Below are 18,679 nucleotides of genomic sequence, written 5' to 3'. Positions count from 1 at the left end.
AACTCAGACCTGCAGCTGCAGGAGTTCATGCCAGTTATGTGAAAAGACATGGTAATAATAAATTGAGTTAGTCGCCATGGCGATCACTGGGAGTTGCCCAGTATAATAAGTGCTAAAAAGCAAACCAACTTATCTTGAACTGGAAACTGGCCCTGAGAGAATCTCCTGAATGTTAAGTAGCATGGCAAGAAAGAACTTCGACTGGAACAGCTGGAGGAAGGAAGCGGGTGATAAGTCACATTCTCCACCCATATCCCTCCAGAACCAGTGCTGGCATTCATCACACTGGAGTCCCAGTTTAGCCTGACTATCCACAAATAATCCAGGGGTTCAAAGTAAATATTAATATTAAAGTAGCGCTATGTAAGTTTCTGACCATAAAGGTACATGTTTCCGGTACATTTATCCTGTTTATCCCTGTTGCAGAGGAGCATCCTGACTTAGAGAAGCTTTTTCTTCTGGAGAGCTGCGTCACTTTGCAGCTGAGTTTCTCTTGATAGCAACTGGATATCAACACGCCGGCCATTTTCCATCTCTTCAGAGGGGAAAGAAGGAGAGACAGACACAAAAGCAACACATTAGATAAGAGTCAACATCAGACTAATTTTTACTGGCTGGTGAGATCTGTAGGATGCAAAATGAATGGTGAAAAGGCCGTGATAGGGAAATCCTCAATGAGACAATCTGCCAGAGCTAATGCAGACCTTATTGATCCCGATATGAACTAGAGACATCACAATTAACTGATTTCACAGTTTTCAAGTTTCTGACCTACATGTCACCGCTTGTGTTGCTTTAGCTACTTTTCCACCAGAGGCACTTTTTAATTTACCCAGGATTTATAGGAACCTTCGCACGTTTCCAACAGCATTACTTAGATTGAAAACTGCCTATCACCCTAGAGCTGGGTGATATGACGATATATATCCTTTGGACGATATAAAATGTCTATCATTTCATATGAGATTCTATCATTTACGCCATGATAAAGTGCTTTACTGCAGTATTTTACATCAAGATGTGCTTTACGACTCGCTGCAATATATAAACAAATATGGAGGAAGACGGTAGCAGACGTGTTTCAGAGCAGGATAATTCACTAAAAGATGACCAGCCAACCCAAACTGATGAGATTGTTCATAAAAGAGGGGAAATTTCTGTTTTGATCTGGTTTGGATATAAAAAGACCGACTTGGAACCGACAACAGACTAGCTCACAGTCCCAACAACGGACTCCGACACAACTAACTCATTTTATCACCTGCCAAGAATCAGGATAAAGAATAGAGTCAACGACCAAAAGCTGCAAAAGCAGCGTCAAGTGGAGGCGAAAGCTCATAATAAACTCCAGACACAAACGCTACAACAGGTATTTACCTGTGAAACGTCATACGGCCAAAGTTCCCCCAGATGGAAGGAGATCACTGCTGCCGTTGCCAAGTACATCTGACACATAACTGATGACTGGCACAACATTACACACACAATTTCATATGGTTATGTATATTGTTATGGGGATATAAAATGGGCTATATTGAGATTTGAGACGGCCTGTCACGGTAACAAATTTTGCCATGCGATTAATTGTCTCAAATTATTGCGATAGACGATAATATTGCGCTAAGCGATTATTGTTATCATTTTGACACCATTTTCAACTAAAATAATGCAAATCCACCCTATTAAAGATCAACATACTTAAAAGTTGTGGAATTGCTGTTTGTAACATTAATGTTGATCCAGGTGATGTATTCTAGCTGTGAAATGTTTGCCTAATTTTTCAAAATGTCGCCTTTTTAACAATATTAAAAGGCAGCATGGCTTTACCAACCACGCTGTCGGAGTGCACACCATGTTGCACTGTCCTGTTTGTATTTACTCTGTCGGTTAAACACCCCGGTGATAGAGGACTGTTGGGAAGATGGAGCTAGCCTGTTTGCTAAGGGATTTTTTTCCCAGCTGGGAAAACTGCCGTTGCTGATTTGTTTTTTTTTTAAAGTGCAGATGGAAGCTTGTTGTAATGCCATGTTTAGTTAATATCGTCTTAAAACAAATGCAGCAAAGAGAGAAAAGAAAGACAAATGGAAATGATTGTGTCCTGCAAACTTATTGCGCACATTTTGCCTTGTCATGCGAGATGTTGGTCATATTGCCCAGCTCTATATCACCCACAAACTTTCTGTGAAAGATGCAACAAGTAGCACGTCAAGGCTTTGTGGTTAAGAGCTCTGATTGGTGGAACAAACTATTCATGTTTAGGCTGCAAACACATAAATTTAACTTTAACAAAACCTGGAGCATTGTAAAAATGTAGCCATGAAAGGCGAGTGGAAAACGAGGTCCAGGCTCTTTTGAGCGTATTAGAGAGGCCAAAATTCAGTGCAAAAAGTCAGCAAATCAACCCGAGTGTAGGCTGCAAACAGCCGACAAGCTGAGTGTAGGGCACACATAGAAACCAAATTAGGAATAATTACAGAAACCAAAATAAGATGGAAGCTTAAAGACCACCACACCTAAAGAGGGTCCGACCACCGGACCAACAAGCCACATCAGCCAACAGCACAAACTTTACAAAACTTTGTTGTGGAAATACAAACCAGAGATCAGCATGAATTATTTTACCCTGGTAAATTAATTCTGTATAATAAAAATGACAGGAAATCTAGATTGGAAAACCCCCACGTGTGAATTTCAAAAGAAGCGTCCATGAGGAAGAGTTAGTCAACCTTGTCGGAGTTTTTGTTCATGGAACAAAGTAAACAAGGTGTACTTTAACTGTGTAGGTTGGCTCGCCAGCATGTCAAGCGTGATAATAAAGCAATAAGGAGGAAATGCATCCAAAATGTTTCACCTCCTGCAGGATAAGAGCCTCGTTTGTAGGTAAAAGTAAACGTTAATGTTCAGGATAAAATATTTTCCTGTTATGTTCAATTTTATTATGTTGATTGGTTTGATTAGCAGTCAAATCTGATTAATTTAGCAGCGCTCACAGAAGGAAATGGTACTTTACATGAGGTTGGTGCCTCTTTTTAGTCATTAGTGTTCATTGACATATAGAAGAAACCATATTTAATTCCAGATATGTGGATTTCTTTCCTTATTTCCACTGTTGTGTCAAACACAGACTGTATAGAAAGAGATGGACGTAGCCTCCGTGACGTCACCCGTAGGTTTCTGAAGAGTTGAATTGAAGCTCGGTGGGCGGTTCCTACCATCACCATCTTGGCAGAGTCATGCGCGTCGTCTCGCCCGGAAAATACAAATATGGGCAAAGAGGTGGAGCTGAGAGGGAGGCTGTGTACATCATGGTGAATGACTGACATCGAGCAAACTCCGAGCTTTCTGTAGCTAAAAGCTAACCGAGCTAACCCCGAGATAACGGGAGCTAACCAGCTAACGGAGGTAAGTGGGCTAAAGCTAAGTCACGTTGTTAACCGGCTAAAAACCGCGGTTGTTCTACGTTCTTCTGATTTGAAGCCGGAGATCAAAAGGATGCGCCCTAAATTTGACGAACTTCGAGATTAAATAACTTTTAAACGGGCGAATTAGAAAAAAATTCACTCCCCCCACAGTTGTCATGAAAGTAAACCTGACCTATAAACCTAAAATGGATTTTTGAACCAGGCTGTAAAACATGATTATTTCTGTTGTGAAGTTGGTCTTTTTAACATGGGAGTCTATGGGGATTTGCTCTGTTTTGCAGCCCCTAGTGGATGAAGGGGGAACTGCAGTTTTATGCACTTCTGCATCGGCTTCCCTTTTAACCACCGGAGGTTGCCGCTTGGTCAAACAGCAGCTTTTCTGCTAAGGTCAGTTTCAAGTCAAAGATAGCGTTGACAGAGATAATATGTAGGATTTATTTATTGTTTAAAGAAGTATTTCTCAATCCAGGTCCTCAGGACCCGCTGCCCTGTGTGTTTAAGCAATAACGCTCCTTTTAAAACACACCGGAATAAAATTAATGGCTCGTTTACAGGCTTGCAAAAAACTTCATGAGGAAGTTTGGTAATCTGAATAAGGTGTGTTGGAGCAGAAACAGATCTTAAAGGCCCATTTCTGCTTTACACAGGAGGAGTATAAGGAGACAGTTTCATCCTTCTCCTACTTCGGTTACGAACGTAGTTTGGTCCATTTTCAAGGGGCTTAACTATCCACGCTGAAAACAGAGCAATACCGCCGGAAATCACAAAGGCAGTGTTGAATTGTAGAGCTCACACACAACAAAAGCAACATACCATAGAAGAAGATGAACCGGAAGAAAACAACTCAGAAACCGCCTATTATAAAAACACCAGAAAAAGATGCCTGAGAAGCTGAGAACAAGGAAAAAATTTTGTCTTTTGTTGTTCTTTTGGTGTTTATGGAGAGTTGTAAACAACTTTACAGCGGTGCATTACCGCTACCTGGAAGGGAACTGTGAACTCAGCACTGCCCACTAGTGGATGAGCTGACTTATTCATAAAAGATTTATGGACGTATGAGAAAGGCGACATATGACAACCTTTGAAAAGGACGTCCCATTTACATACGTAAGGGAGCAGAAAGGGCCTTAAAACATGAAGGACAGTGTGTCCTGAGGACCTGGATTAAGAAAAACTGGTTTTAAAGGCGGAGGGTGTTTACTTAGGATGGGACTTTATTGTTATTTTACTTTGTTGTGTCATTGTTTTGTTATGCGGGCATGAAAATAAATTAAACTTAAATTTACACATTTATTGTGTACTGAAATTAAAGCAGAATAATTGTGATTATTTCTCTGAGATCCTGAATATAAACCATAAATCCATAAAGAGGTTTTTTGCATTAGGAAAGATTTCTCAGCTTGAAATGACGGCTGTCACTGACCATCAGATCCACCCGTAATTTACAAAAAAAAATTAAATTTAGTTCATTCCCACAAAACCATTTACATCCAAAATATACCAATCAAACTTTAAATAAACCCTGTATGTATAAATGAAGTGTGAATAGGAGGTAATATCCTTGAAAGCAGCCATCAAGCTGCTCCAGGACTCAAAGATGGGGGTTTCTGGGGGAGGGGTGGGGAGTGTCATGCTGTCACCAGACCATAAAAAAACATAAATTATTAAAATGTGAGCCACTCCCATAAGTCTTGCCAAACAATAGAGTCACAGCTGAAGTGCTTGGAGCTGGTTGGTGTCTCGAGCACAGAGACAATCCCAGTTTGAGCTTGACAGAGTAAAAAAATCTGAATCCCCTCTTTCTCTTCCGTTGGTCTCAGCATTCCTGCGAGACTACCCAGCCAGATACTTTTCTTGCTCAATTGCTTTCTTTCAAGAGTCAGTCACTTCAAGCCTAAAGCCTTCTGCACTGAGCTCAGTGTTGTTCGCTGCATCTGTCTCACATTTTTACGGGTCATCAAAAGGATGCATGAGTCCCAAGTTGGTGAAGAATTTGCAGAATGTTCCCTGTAGTCATAAGGAAGTCTTTCTGAGTGCAGAATAAACTACAGATCTGCTCTTCATTCAGAAGAATAAAGATAACACGGCTTGTTTAAGACTTGAAGCAAATTCATCCGGCCCATTTTCCTTCAACAGGAATCATATCGGACACTCTATTTCCTGCCCCTGCCGGGCCGCCCTGCTTATCCACAGCTGCTGCTGTCTTCAGGGACGGGCTGTCCTCTGGATGTGGATGCATGGCCTGGAAATGGAGGTTGACAGCGTTTACCATCCCTGATAAATGACACTTGGGTAGCGCTTTATAGCTGGGAGTTTTGCACCGGAGAAGATGAGGTGCAGCACCATTGTTTTCTGTGGGTCAGCTCGTCTGGCCAAAAGGTGTTTTTCTTTCTTCCTAAATGAGGGTTTAGCCTAATGAGGCCTTAGCAGACTGAAGTCATCAATTAAACCTTCAGTCTCAGATGAAGCTGAAGGGTTGAGTCACTTAGAGACCAGTTTTGTGTACATTTTTCCACCAGTTAGGAAGACGTTATCATTGTCTTTATTCTAGTATAGACCCAGAGGTGCGTAGTAATGAGATACATTTACTCAAGTAGCAATGCAATGCTACACCAAAGGCAGGAAAGGACTTTTTTTGTATAATCGCTTCCTGTATTTGGTCCGCTTGAAATGGACCGAGTTCGCTCATTTGGTCCGAATCAGAATTTGTTTGATGCATTCACATTTCCCCAAACAAAGCGGACTTTCTGTGCAAACGAACAGATTCTAATCAAAAAGGCTGATGTGAATGTGTCCTTATGCTAGGCGGACACTGTGCGATTTTGAGGGGATTTCACCACGATTTTGCTGTCGCAGACCACGCTGCGTCATCGTGGAAACATCGTAGCGTCGGGATGTCCGGTCGGGAGGTCGTAAGCCGTACAGTGTGAGTGGTCACAATTCTACGTTCGCACCTGCACAGAAGACACCGGTGGAGCTTTAAACAATGACGGGCAACCCCAACTTCAGACGTGTGCGGTGGACACAGCTGCTAGAAGAGAGATTAGTAGAGCTCTGGAGAGAACACCAGGTTTTCTTTTTTTATTTTGTTTCAGCGCACAAGACAGCGCACACAACTGCAACAACTTGCTGCCTGCTCGCCATCTTGTTGTCAGGCACGCTGTGGTTGTCATAGGAACTAGGAACCTTTGTTTTTCGTTGTTCACACTCGAGCACGTCGTGCCGTCACACGCCGACTGACGCCGACAAGTAGTCGTGGTTGTCAGTAATGGTGGCTGACAGCAGTCGTACAGTATGAGTACACATGTTGTAGGGTCAGATAGAGTACGAGGGACACACCCGGTCGTGCAGTGGGAGCATTTCCCCGACAGTCAGATTTCTAAAATCGCACAGTGTCCGCCCAGCATTAGTTACCTTCAGAAAATTAAGCTGAATGTGTGATAATGAGTGATTTTTTTATGCTATAGTCTTCTGTAGCCTCATTGGCTGATAAATGTCTGTCAACAGAAGGTTCACCACAACAAAGGATTAAATAATTATCCATCTTTGAAGACAGAACATCTCAGATTTCCTCCTCTGGCTCTCGGTGGGTAAAACTGAAAAACTTGAAAATATTTAGATTGTTAAAAGAAAAAAGAGACACTTTGAAAATTGTGGTTTTTAAGCCATAATTTGTTATTTCCTAAAGATATTACTAATTTCATACTCCCCTACAGAAAAGACACAGATTGGAGGAAAATACAGAGCCAGCCAGAAAAAATGTCAATAAGGGACAAGTTTGGGATCATTTGTGACTCAAACCAAAATGAGAAGACTAAAACAGAGTTAACATGTATGTATGAGTATCGGGGGTGGGGAATCGAATTGGAAAAAAAAAAAAATTAATCAAAAATCGAGATTATTTGCTTCACAATTTAAAAAAAAAAATCAATATTTTGGTTTAAAAAAAAATTTTTTTCAAATAAAAATAATCCATTATAAAGTTTTTTGTTGTCATTTTTATTGTTTTTATTGATCTTCTTGGGCATTATAGCAGCAGAATGATGGTCTGGCTACCGTGTTGTTTTTTCCTAATTGAAACAGAAATATGACGAGCAACAAAAGTTTTTTTACGTGTCGCAACTTAAATCGAATCGGCCCAAATAATTTCTCAGTTCTCTGTAGCTTATAGAAAAATGAAGTTACTTGGCAAATCGGCACCTTTTGTTCCTTAAGTGTATTGATTATCAAATCGTCGTCTCAAAAATCGGGGCCGAATTGAACCGTAAATTGTTAGACTCATGTCCTTAATCAGCATCGCTGTAGAAAGCACAGGACACTTCACAGGCAGCAGACTCTAGCTCAGGTACATGAATCAGAGTTTAAATGCAGCTAAAGAGAAGCGGCAGCATGTTAATTAAAGATCATGCATCTGGCACTGGTAACAGCAAACCAGTGTTGTTTCGTTTTTGTCCTTTTCTCCCCCTTGAAGCTAGCGCTAATTTTACAGTTTCATGTGACGTTAGAAAGCCTTTACCATTTTACATGTTTACAACAAAACTTATTCCTGAAAAACTTTCTGTTGAATCCTAAATAACACACATTCCTATAAATACAGTAACTCTTCTATGTTTTACACCAGTGTCTCTTAATCCTGGTCCTCAGGACCCACTGCATGTTTTAGTTCTTAGCAACTCCACTACACCTGACGCAGATCAACTTCACTGCTTTCCAAGTTCTATAAAACCTGAAAATGAGCCGTTGATGTGAGTCAGGTGTGTTAAAGTAGGGTTACCTATAACACATGCAGGGCTGTGGGCACAGAGGATCAGGATAAAGAAACACTGTTTTATGCTACCACCCAGATTCTGAAACCTGAGAAACGTAGTAGATATACGAGACATTACACCAGCGGCACCGCTGCCACTGCAGCTGGCTTTAAAGGGTTTTCTGTGTTTTAATTAATAAAATGAAAGGCCCTGCGATGGACTGGCGAGCTGTCCGGGGTGTACCCTGCCTTTCGCCCAAAGACAGCTGGGATAGGCTCCAGCTTCCCCGCGACCCTTCATCGGACTAAGCGGTTAGGATAATGAAAGAATGAATGAATGAATAAAATGAAAGAAAGCGGTATAAAATTGATGAAACATGGATAAGTTGTGTAAAGACCAGCGAGAAGGTTCCAGTCTAAAAGAGAATTCAGATATTTATGGCTACTTGAAGTTAAATATCTACTTTAATTCTATTTTGAGAGAATTAAAACAAATATTTAGGCAACATGTAATAAAAACGTTCTCTAGTCAACTTATTGAAATGTTCCACAATGTTTTAAATAATAAAAAAAACTGCATTTATTTGACGCATTTTAGTTTAATCTATAAAAGACAAAAATAGAAGAAAAACCTGTTATATATTTAAGATATTTATTTGATGTGTTCATTACATTTATTATACTAAAGCAAGACTCAGCTTGTTTTATTTTATCCTGTTAGCATTTGACGAGGTACTCACTGTGTTTTTTGTTGCCTGATTTAAAGTCTGAACAAAGTGCAAAAAAATGAAATAATCAAATCTAATAAAACTTTATTTTTATTGCACTTTTCATACAAACGCATATCAAAGTACTTAACATTTAAAAAATTCAAAACAGTTTCACATTTAAAAACACACGCACACAACCCTTCCCCAGACCATTGATGCCAAAATAAAACTAATTAATAACTAACTAATAACTTCTGGATTCTGTCGTCTGTATCTGGCTTGACGCTGCGGTGAGGAAACAACATCTGGTGAATCCGTCCATGTCGGGAGCCGCCGTAGGAGTGACCAATAGTATACTGACTAATAGTTTACTGCAGTATATAAATATAAAACTTACTGACTTTTTTACAATTACTACTCTGTTGCACTTCAGTCACAAGATGCCGAGGGGAAAATATTATCCGATAAATGACTTTAATTGACTGATTATAGTCTGAGTTGAACTCATTATTAAAATAATCGATAGCTGCAGTCCAAATGACGACTTTTTGTTCCACTAGTAATGTTATTTAGAAGTAGTACAATGTTTAGTTATTCCTCTGCCTGCAGCAGAGTTTGCAGTCAACTCCACCTGTCCTGTTGAGCCTAAAGCTTCATTTAGCTTACTGCTAAGCTGCACGACTTGGCTGACAAACGCTCTGCGTTGGCTTGACTCGAGTCTGCACTGACAGGAATATGTCCTCCCTTAAATCTAATGATCGAGGAGGGCAGCACATCTGGAGTTCATAAGAGGTCTATCTCCCAGTAAAGTGTCTCCTCCGTTAAGGATTAAAAGAGGATATTCACCAGTTAAATGCTAAGCAGCAGGAGGAAGCGCTGTTGTGACAAAGAAACCTGGAAAGTGGCAGACATGATGTGTTTGGGATGCACCGATCGCTTGGCTGGTGACCAGAATTAGATCATTTTAAGCTTGACCAGTCATGAACTGCACATCAGACTCAGACAATCTCATTTTTTTCCTTTACTGGTCCAGTAAACACATTTACAAATCCACAGTGTAAAAAGTGTTTCTACTGTGAGTCACAAAAACAGTTTTAACACCCAAAAGTGGTGCTTTTTTTTTTTTATTTTTTTTTTTTAAACAGATTTTCCCAGACATACGTGTCCCTTTCCCCACTACAGACCAGTAAAACACTGGAGGAGATGACGTTGAATTAGATTAACCAAATCCTAATATGTTTACTTGTTTATGAAATGTTTCTGTGCATATAAAGTACCTCAGACACCTTGATTTTCTTTTGTTTCAGAATAGCATAAAAACAAAAACAGGATAAACTGTGTTGATGCATCCCTTCCTGCTAATATGAGATGGCAAGTTAATGTGAGGTTGTGAGTCAAACAACATGCTCTTTATGCACAAAACCGTCAAACAAGAAGTCCCAACAATTTCAACAGGCGATGAAAGAGTTGTGTTATGCAGCTCTGAGCTAAATCTGCACCAGTATTCAGCTTCTGTACGAACTATTGGTCTGTTAATGGTTAAATAAGACCATGTAAGACCATGGAAACTCTCTCTGTTCTTTGGGGTGAATAGATTTAGTCGCCTTTGAATTAACCTAAGTGTCTTCACATCATTAAAGAAATTTAGTTTGTTTATGTCCTAAGATTCAGATGCCGATCTGACCAACACTGAGCATCTCAGCTGAACGGCAGAGGTCTTCTAGCGAGTTTTATTTTAGGACTCACAAAATGCTAAAAGGTTACAGGAAAGAGTTAGACGATCCAATAAAGTGCAGTTCCCTCCAACATCGATGTGTCCGTCAGCAACATGCAAAACCAACATCTGACAACTGTTTCCCCCCTTCTGAGTTCACAGCGCGTTGCTGAAGCACTTCCAGTCAAAACTACCTGGTTAAAGGCATTAAAGATGGATTACGAAATTTTCTGACCCGAAAACGCAGCGTACTGGACTTGTTTGATGATCATAGACTGTGTATGAAAAATATGGGCGGAGCCTCCGTTACATCACCCGTAGGTTTCTGAAGAGCTGAACTTAAGCTCGGTGGGCGGTTCCTACCGTCGCCATGTTGGCAGGGGCATGCATGTCGTCTCGTCCAGGAAAATACAAATATGGGCAAAGAGATGGAGCTGAGAGGGGGGCTGTGAGCGTCATGGTGGATGATTGACATCGAGCGAACTCCAAACTTTCTGGAGCTAAGAGCTAACCCGGAGATAACAGGAGCTAACCAGCTAACGGAGGTAAGCGGGCTAAAGCTAAGTCACATTGTTAACCGGCTAAAACCGCGGTTGTTCTACGTTCTTCTGACTTGAAGCGGGAGATCGGGTACCTGTCAATCAAACGGACACGCCCCTAAATATGCCGAATTTCAAGATAAAATTACTTTTAAACAGGCGAGTTAGAAAAAATTCACTCCCCCCCACAGTTGTCATGAAGGTAAACCTGACCTATTAAACCTAAAATGGATTTTTGACCCAGGCTGTAAACATGTTTATTTCTGCTGTGAAGTTGGTCTTTTTAACATGGGAGTCTATGGAGATTTGCTCTGTTTTGAAGCCCCTAGTGGATGAAGGGGGAACTGCAGTTTTATGCACTTCCGTTTAGGCTTCACCTTTTTACCGCTGGAGGCTCCGTCCATCTTTTTATATACAGTCTATGTTGAAGACACAGTGACATCTATCATGTGGATTTCTATAATCAATGCTGCCCAGCAGCGTCCCGAGGCTGAGACACCAACACGATACAACTTTTACATCCGGGCGTGACGTGATGTTTCGCTTCACGGTATAATAAGGAACTGGCTGTTTTGAACATGCAACGTTGCTGATTCAGCAAAGAAACACAAGAAGATTAAAACAAGAGAGATGGTTGTAAGATGGTCTTCTGCTGGCTGGAGAGAGCTAACAGGTCAGGGAGGATACAAGATGGATGCAGAATTAGCCGTCAATAGCGGGCGCATGACGGGAAAATGGCTATAAGTTCTGTACTGTGTCTTTATAATACCTTCTTTTCAGCTGCTGTCTGCACAGGAACCATTTATTTATCACTTTAATAAACGTAAACAAAACACATCAGAGCAGAACTTTGACACTTTCTGGATGGGTTTGGGTTTCACTTGTTTGGGGTTTTGCAGAAAATAAACTTGCTTTTAGCTGCACATATGTCAGGTAATCATGGCTGCCTCATATATTTTGCATTTATCTGAAGCATAATCTCACAAGCTGTGAAATGTGAGTAACAGTAGGAGCAAAGTAGGGACCAGTTTGATGGGTTTTTAAGTTTAGGGCATTAAATTAACCAAACTTTCTCTATCATTTCCATAGTTACAATTTTGTTTTTACTCTCCTGTTTTTGTCTGTAGGTAGTTGCTGTTTTAGCCTCCGTGTGAGACGTTAGTGTGGGAGCAGCAGTTCCTGTTGTCTGTTGTCTTTCTGTCCTCTTCCCCCCACACAGCAGAGGCAGATGGCTGCCTGTACTTGAGCCGGGTTCTGCCGGAGGTTTCCTTCCTGTTAAAAGGGAGTTTTTTCCTTCCCACTGTCGCCAGTGTGCTTGCTCAGGATGGGAGATTGAGGCGGAGCCTCCAACTCAATCTGTTGGTTTCCTTATATGTGCTATTATGAATTGGCTTTCATTGTGTTTTTATTTCCTGTCTGTAAAGCGTCTTGAGATGGCATTGCCGTGATTTGACGCTATATAAATAAAGTTGAATTAAATTGAACCAGTGCTCCCATTAAACCATCTCACACTGCACTGAAAAGTCAGGTGTTAGCAGTTAGCAGTGTTAGCATTATGGTTGTATTAAACCAGCTGATGACTTCTTCAATCTGGACGTGGGAGAACAGACTTAAGGCCGACTTGTGCTGGATTCTGACGCAGAAGACGGACAGAATCCGTCAGTGTCGTCCTTTTCCTGCGTTGGTTACGGCCAGTTTATACTGGCATGGTCTCTGCGTTAGGTTGGTTATGTCATAACCGCGGTGGGCTCTGTGTAGGTCTGCAGACATGCACCTCTTTAAACTTGACGTGCATCCCGTCTACATGAACGTAGTGATGCGGCGGTACTTCCTGGTGATGACGCATTTCCAGATGTTTGGGTCTTGTCAAACAATAATCAATAAAACAAATGAATAAATTAATTAATTAGATAAAAATAAAATAGAATAAAAAGGTCTGAAGTGGAATTTGCAACAAGGTTTTTAAGACTGATTAACAAGAAATTTAATTAGCTTTTTCTTATCATATTTGTCTCTTGTGTCAAACAACTAATTTCCATGTATTATTTATCATCTCTTCTGCCTTTACGGCCTTCTGCTGGCTACTGATAAAACAATTTACCCGGAATAAACCATTTATCAATACAGATTAGATAGAGGTGCAAAGAAATGTTGGCATTAGAGGCTGTAAACTCTCAAATACTGGCGGAGAACAAAGTGAACATACATTGTCAGTTTCACGAGGCTGTGATGATTATGCAGCATGATCCCAATCATGTGATTATAGTAAACAATAGCCGGATGAGAAATATAACAGATAATATATTACATTTTCTTCTCAGCTGGATTTTATTTGTACAAATCACTCCGACCCGTCAAAACTGTGCAAACAGATGCAGCTTGTAGAGAAAATGTAATGATGGCTTAATTCAGTGTTTATGAACAGAGTCAAGCCATCAGTAGCAACAAGAGTACAAACAAGACAAAAACTGTCAGTGTAAACACGAAAAAGAAGACAGTGCATGTGTAGAAAAGAGAAAGAAGAAGACCACTGCACCAAGCAGGCTGCAGCAGTCATGATCATGACTCATTATTGGTGATTAAACTTGGAGCTTTACATAACATTTATAATTAATACACATCTAATGAGGTGCACCGCTCCCACAACTTAAACGGATATGAGAAATCATTTAGGAGTCCACAAATAGCTCCAGTGTTGATGGGTACCTCTAACAGCGAGTACTACACGCCTGCAGCTGGTCGGATCCTCACATGTTCTGCATTTTTAGACGATGACAAATAGAGCCTGGATGAACGTTGGCTAGAACACCTCCAGCTCTGTGCAGCTCTGAATCACTCCAGCAGGAGGACTGGGATTCCACTACTTCAGCTCCATCATTCTACTACGTTCATGCCGACAGGTTTTTAACATCACAACAACATAAAGTCGCATATTTTTATTCCTTAAACAAAAAAACGTGACACTCAGTGACTTAATGATACTGACTGTTTTATGTAATCAGACGGTTTTTAGACGGTTTTCATGTAAAAAGACGTTTCCGAGTCTTTTTGGCTCCCTGTTGCAGTGAAAACACGCAGAACGATGACTAACCCACACTGGTTATGCTTCACACACACTGTTGTTATCACCCCACCCAAAGCAAGGAAAAAATAACCATTCAACCCCACTGAATGCAGTCAGAAAGCCTTATTTTTCCTATGTAAGAGTAAAACCTCATAAACAAAGGCCGGGGATAAAAGTTTAGGACCCCCTGGATGTTCCTCTGTGTGACAGTGCTTGGCTTGAATTACTCATGTTGTGTGAACATAAATGTAGTAACGCAGCCACACAGTGTTGCTAGAAAAGCAAGAGCCAGTGGTATATATGACATTAAATCTTAATATGAAGAGAGAGTTGACGGTAAGGTCAATGGGTTAGTGGTCAGGGTGATGGTATGTCACAGGAAGATGAATTTGTGATGATAAATATCATCTGAAGGGATGAAAACAAGACTATATGCGTGTGTATTTAACAAAGAAGTATGCAGTGTGATTGACCATGCAGCGTTTTATATGTCCTCTAGAACTGTATCCTACATAGTAAGCAAAACTACACTGATAGAAAGAGAGTTATTTTATGATTTAAAGTGTTTTTCTTCTTTATTCTTCTTTTCTTCAGAACAATATTCTGATGCTTCCTGCACAATAACACACTACATACATACATACACATATATTTATATACATATACATATACATATATACATACATACATACATACACATATATTTATATACATATATATACATACATACATACATACATACACATATATTTTTATATATATATATATATATATATATATATATATATACATACACGTATACATATACACACACATATACGTGTATATATACGTCTATATGTGTATATATGTATATATATATATATATATATATATATATATATACACACACATATATATATACATATACACATATATATATACATATATATATACACACACACACACATATAAGGGCTGTGACAACATGCAATTTTCTTGATTTGATTCGATTCCAATTTTTTGGGTGCCGATTCAATTTAAATTGCGATTCTCAAAATTCTTCGATATTGCTGATTTTTATAGATTAAAATAAAAAAAAAATGTCTACATTTTTTTTTTGCTCGTCATTTTTCTTGATTTCAATCAGGAAAAAAACAACACAGTAGCCTGACCATAATTCTGCTGCTATAATGCCCAAGAAGACAAGTAAAAACATCAAAAAAAATTTTTTAATAATGAATCAATTGCTATTTAATTTAAATAATTGGATTTTTTTTTTTTAATTCTAAAGCAAAAAATCCCGATATTCGATTTTCCCACCCCTAATTGTGTGTATATATATATATATATATATATATATATATATATATATATATATATGTGTGTGTGTGTGTGTGTGTGTGTGTATATATGCATGCATGCATACACACACACATACAGAGCAAACGCACATAGTTATCTGAGTATCATATCCCTGCTCGGGTCATTAATAACTCCAGTAAGAAATGAGACTGGGGGGTTCACAGAGACGAACTGGAAACCAGACCAGTCGCCACGCAGACAATCGATGAGCCATGTACTGGGAGAGGATCAGCTTCACGCGCATCAAACGTGACCATTTCCCGCACGAACAAGCCAACATGCGGCTCACTGACTCACTTTGCGCTTCTTATTTCAGAGCAAAGACCAGGTTTAAACAATAAGTATGTGGCGACACTTTGTTTCTCCGCCAAAGGAGACGTTACCTTCTCATTGAGTCGGATGATTTGGTCCATTTTGTCGTCGTTCTGCAGGAGCTCGCGCAGCTCCACGGTGCTGAGCGCTCGGTAACCGTCAGGACAACAGTTCGCCTCCTTCAGGCTTGACATTTTCCTTTCCCTCCTCAAACTGCGGCTGAAGACGGCTTGGAAACACGAAGTCCGCACCGCGGTCACATCTCGCTCACATTGGAATGCGCCGCCCGCGAGCTGCTACACGCGCCGTCACGCAGTCAGGCGCTCCGCTTCCTGTTTGATACCTTCACAATAAAAGCCTTTGTTCTACCCGCTTCTGGTGTGAACACGCGCATCAAAAACAACAACAAAAACTTTACACATTTCAGTGCCGCCAGCTTTATCGTTAAATACTAACTTACTGTGGTTAGACAAGAAATGTGGTATGTGGCGCCACCTATAGAGCAACAAAAAACATGTTTCACAATAAATAAACAAGCAAACAATAAAGATTGTTTGTTTAAACTTTTTTTTTTTTACAACAAATTACTAAAGTTAAAAGAACATTAAATTTTGAAAAAGTAACTAAATAATAATAAATAGCTTTAAATGAATTGTTACTTAAAATCACTCAAAAGATCATTTTAAATAATCAAATATTTTAAGGAATTAATTAAAAAAAAAAAGACTTACAGTAAATAAAGTCAGTTAAACAGTCATTTAAAAATTAATCAGTGTTAAAACAGTTAATGGATGCATAAAACAACTCAAAGACTTTTTTTTAACATATAAATTTATATAATTTTAACAAAAATTTATATATATATATATATATATATATATATATATATATATATATATATATATATATATATATATATATATATATATATATATATAAGCAACAGATAAACAGATAAATACTTAAAAACGTGTCAAAACCTCATTTACAACAAATAAGTTTACAAAACTAAGCCTACAAAGACCAGTGAAAGGGTGCTTTAGAATAAATCATTTCAAATATAAGAAGAGGTTAAATTAATTAAAAAAAAAAAAGTCAGTCAAGACATGGTTTACATAAATAAACAAATAAACAGACAGAGAGAAAAGGTACGTAACATTATCAAAGCCAGATAGTGAATTAATGTTTAAACCAGGTACATTTTTTGATGGATTTCTTTTCAAACAAAAAAGATATAGTTTTATAAAGGTTTATTAAATGAGGTTTTTAAATCAGTAGAAGCAGATTTAGGTTATTTAGCTCGTAGGTTATTAAATCATTTCAAAACCTGAAGCATGGATGTAATGAATGTGATGTTGCTTCAGGTTATTTTCTTTATTAACCTGACTTATGGTATTTACTGGCAGAGCATGATTCATCCTGATAGTCTTGCATTTGAGTGATGAAGTCAGAAAAGATGCTGAGCAAAGACACACAAAGTTGAAGGTGGAAGCGGTAAACAGACAAGCTTTAAAACTGGATATTATCATCAGATTAGGCCTCTCAGGGGAGGAAAGCAGAGCCTGTGGGCCTTTTATGTTAACCCCCTTTCCCCTCTGTCTCTATGTATTATATGTAATATTAACAGAAAAATGTGGCCCCGGGGTTGATGAGTGTTAATCTTATTAATCATGGACTAATGCTGGAATATGCACCCTGTAAGCCTGTTCACAAAGGCCAAAACAACTGGTATATTTGACAAACTAACTTAGATTCCTAATACAAAATTTAGTTTAATTACTTTCTTAACAAGAAATGTCACATTTCTGATGTTTTTATTGCATTTTATTATTGACTTGTTTGTGCACTTTGGTTCAGTTCAGTCATTTTATTGTCCCTGATGACAAATTCAGTTTACAGATGCCCACAAAAAAGCCCTGCTCAAAATATGACTCCAATAAAATCTCCCAAAGTAAAAATCACACACACTCATTTTAAAAAGCTGCTGCACGGAAAACAGAATAGTTTGTGATCCAGTTACTCACTCATGTGGCTTAGTGTCTAAGACCTGAAGGAAGCTATTCAAAGTCGTTGTGTATGTGATGGTTCTGGTTCCCACAATGCTTCTGGTTTTCTGCACCACCATGTTAAAACATATCCAATAAGGCTTATATTTAAAAAAAAAATTAAAAAAAAAAAAAAACAATTAAAAAGAAATTATACATACACACACACACACACACACACACACACACATATATATATATATATATATATATACATACATTTATTTTGTTTTTTGTTTTTTTGTTTTTTTGCCCTTTGGGGATTAATAAAGTATTTTTCATTTCATTTTTCATTTCATATGGATTATATATAATATGAAATTAAATTAAATTGAATGAAAAAAGTGAAATGAAAAATACTTTAGAAATCCCCAAAGGGAAATTCAATATTGTAGTATATAATAATTAACTAGAGGAGGTCTTGTTCCGGCGGCTGATGGCTGCTGGCAGGAATGATCTTCTGTATCTTTCAGTCTTGCATCGGACCTGAAGAAGCCTCTCACTGAACACACTTTGTTGTTTCATCACTGTGTTGTGGGGAGGGTGTGAAGAATCCTCCATCATCTTCATCAGCTTGTGCAGCATTCTTCTTTGGACAATCAGCTCCAGCGGCTCCAGAGTTACTCCAAGCACAGAAGCAGTTTTCTGGATCAGTTTGTTGATTCTCTTCAAGTCTCTGGTTCTGATGCTACTACCCCAGCAGATGCTGCAAAGCTGACTGCACTCTCCACAACAGACTTATAGAAGATATGCAACATCTTGGTGCAGACATTAAAAGATCT

At 38.9% G+C, this 18,679-nt stretch overlaps 1 protein-coding gene across 2 annotated transcripts in view; it reads right to left on the bottom strand.

Annotated features, from left to right (window-relative positions):
• vps37d (VPS37D subunit of ESCRT-I) overlaps window positions 1-16,110 on the bottom strand; it is a 68,741-nt gene extending 52,631 nt beyond the window's left edge. For both annotated transcript variants that reach the window (XR_013771466.1, XM_079247205.1), the window contains exon 1: window positions 15,924-16,110. Coding sequence is in view for 1 of the 2 variants with exons in the window: in XM_079247205.1 (XP_079103331.1) it covers window positions 15,924-16,046 (123 nt within the window). In the remaining variant the exon portion in view is untranslated. The remainder of the gene's footprint in view (window positions 1-15,923) is intronic.
• Between the last annotated feature and the right edge of the window lie 2,569 nt (window positions 16,111-18,679).

The sequence above is a fragment of the Telmatherina bonti genome (assembly GCF_933228915.1).
Source record: "Telmatherina bonti genome assembly, chromosome: 10".
Classification (NCBI taxonomy): Eukaryota; Metazoa; Chordata; class Actinopteri; order Atheriniformes; family Telmatherinidae; genus Telmatherina; species Telmatherina bonti.
The sequence above is the reverse complement of the archived record's forward strand: the minus strand, read 5'-3'. Positions and strand labels throughout refer to the sequence as shown.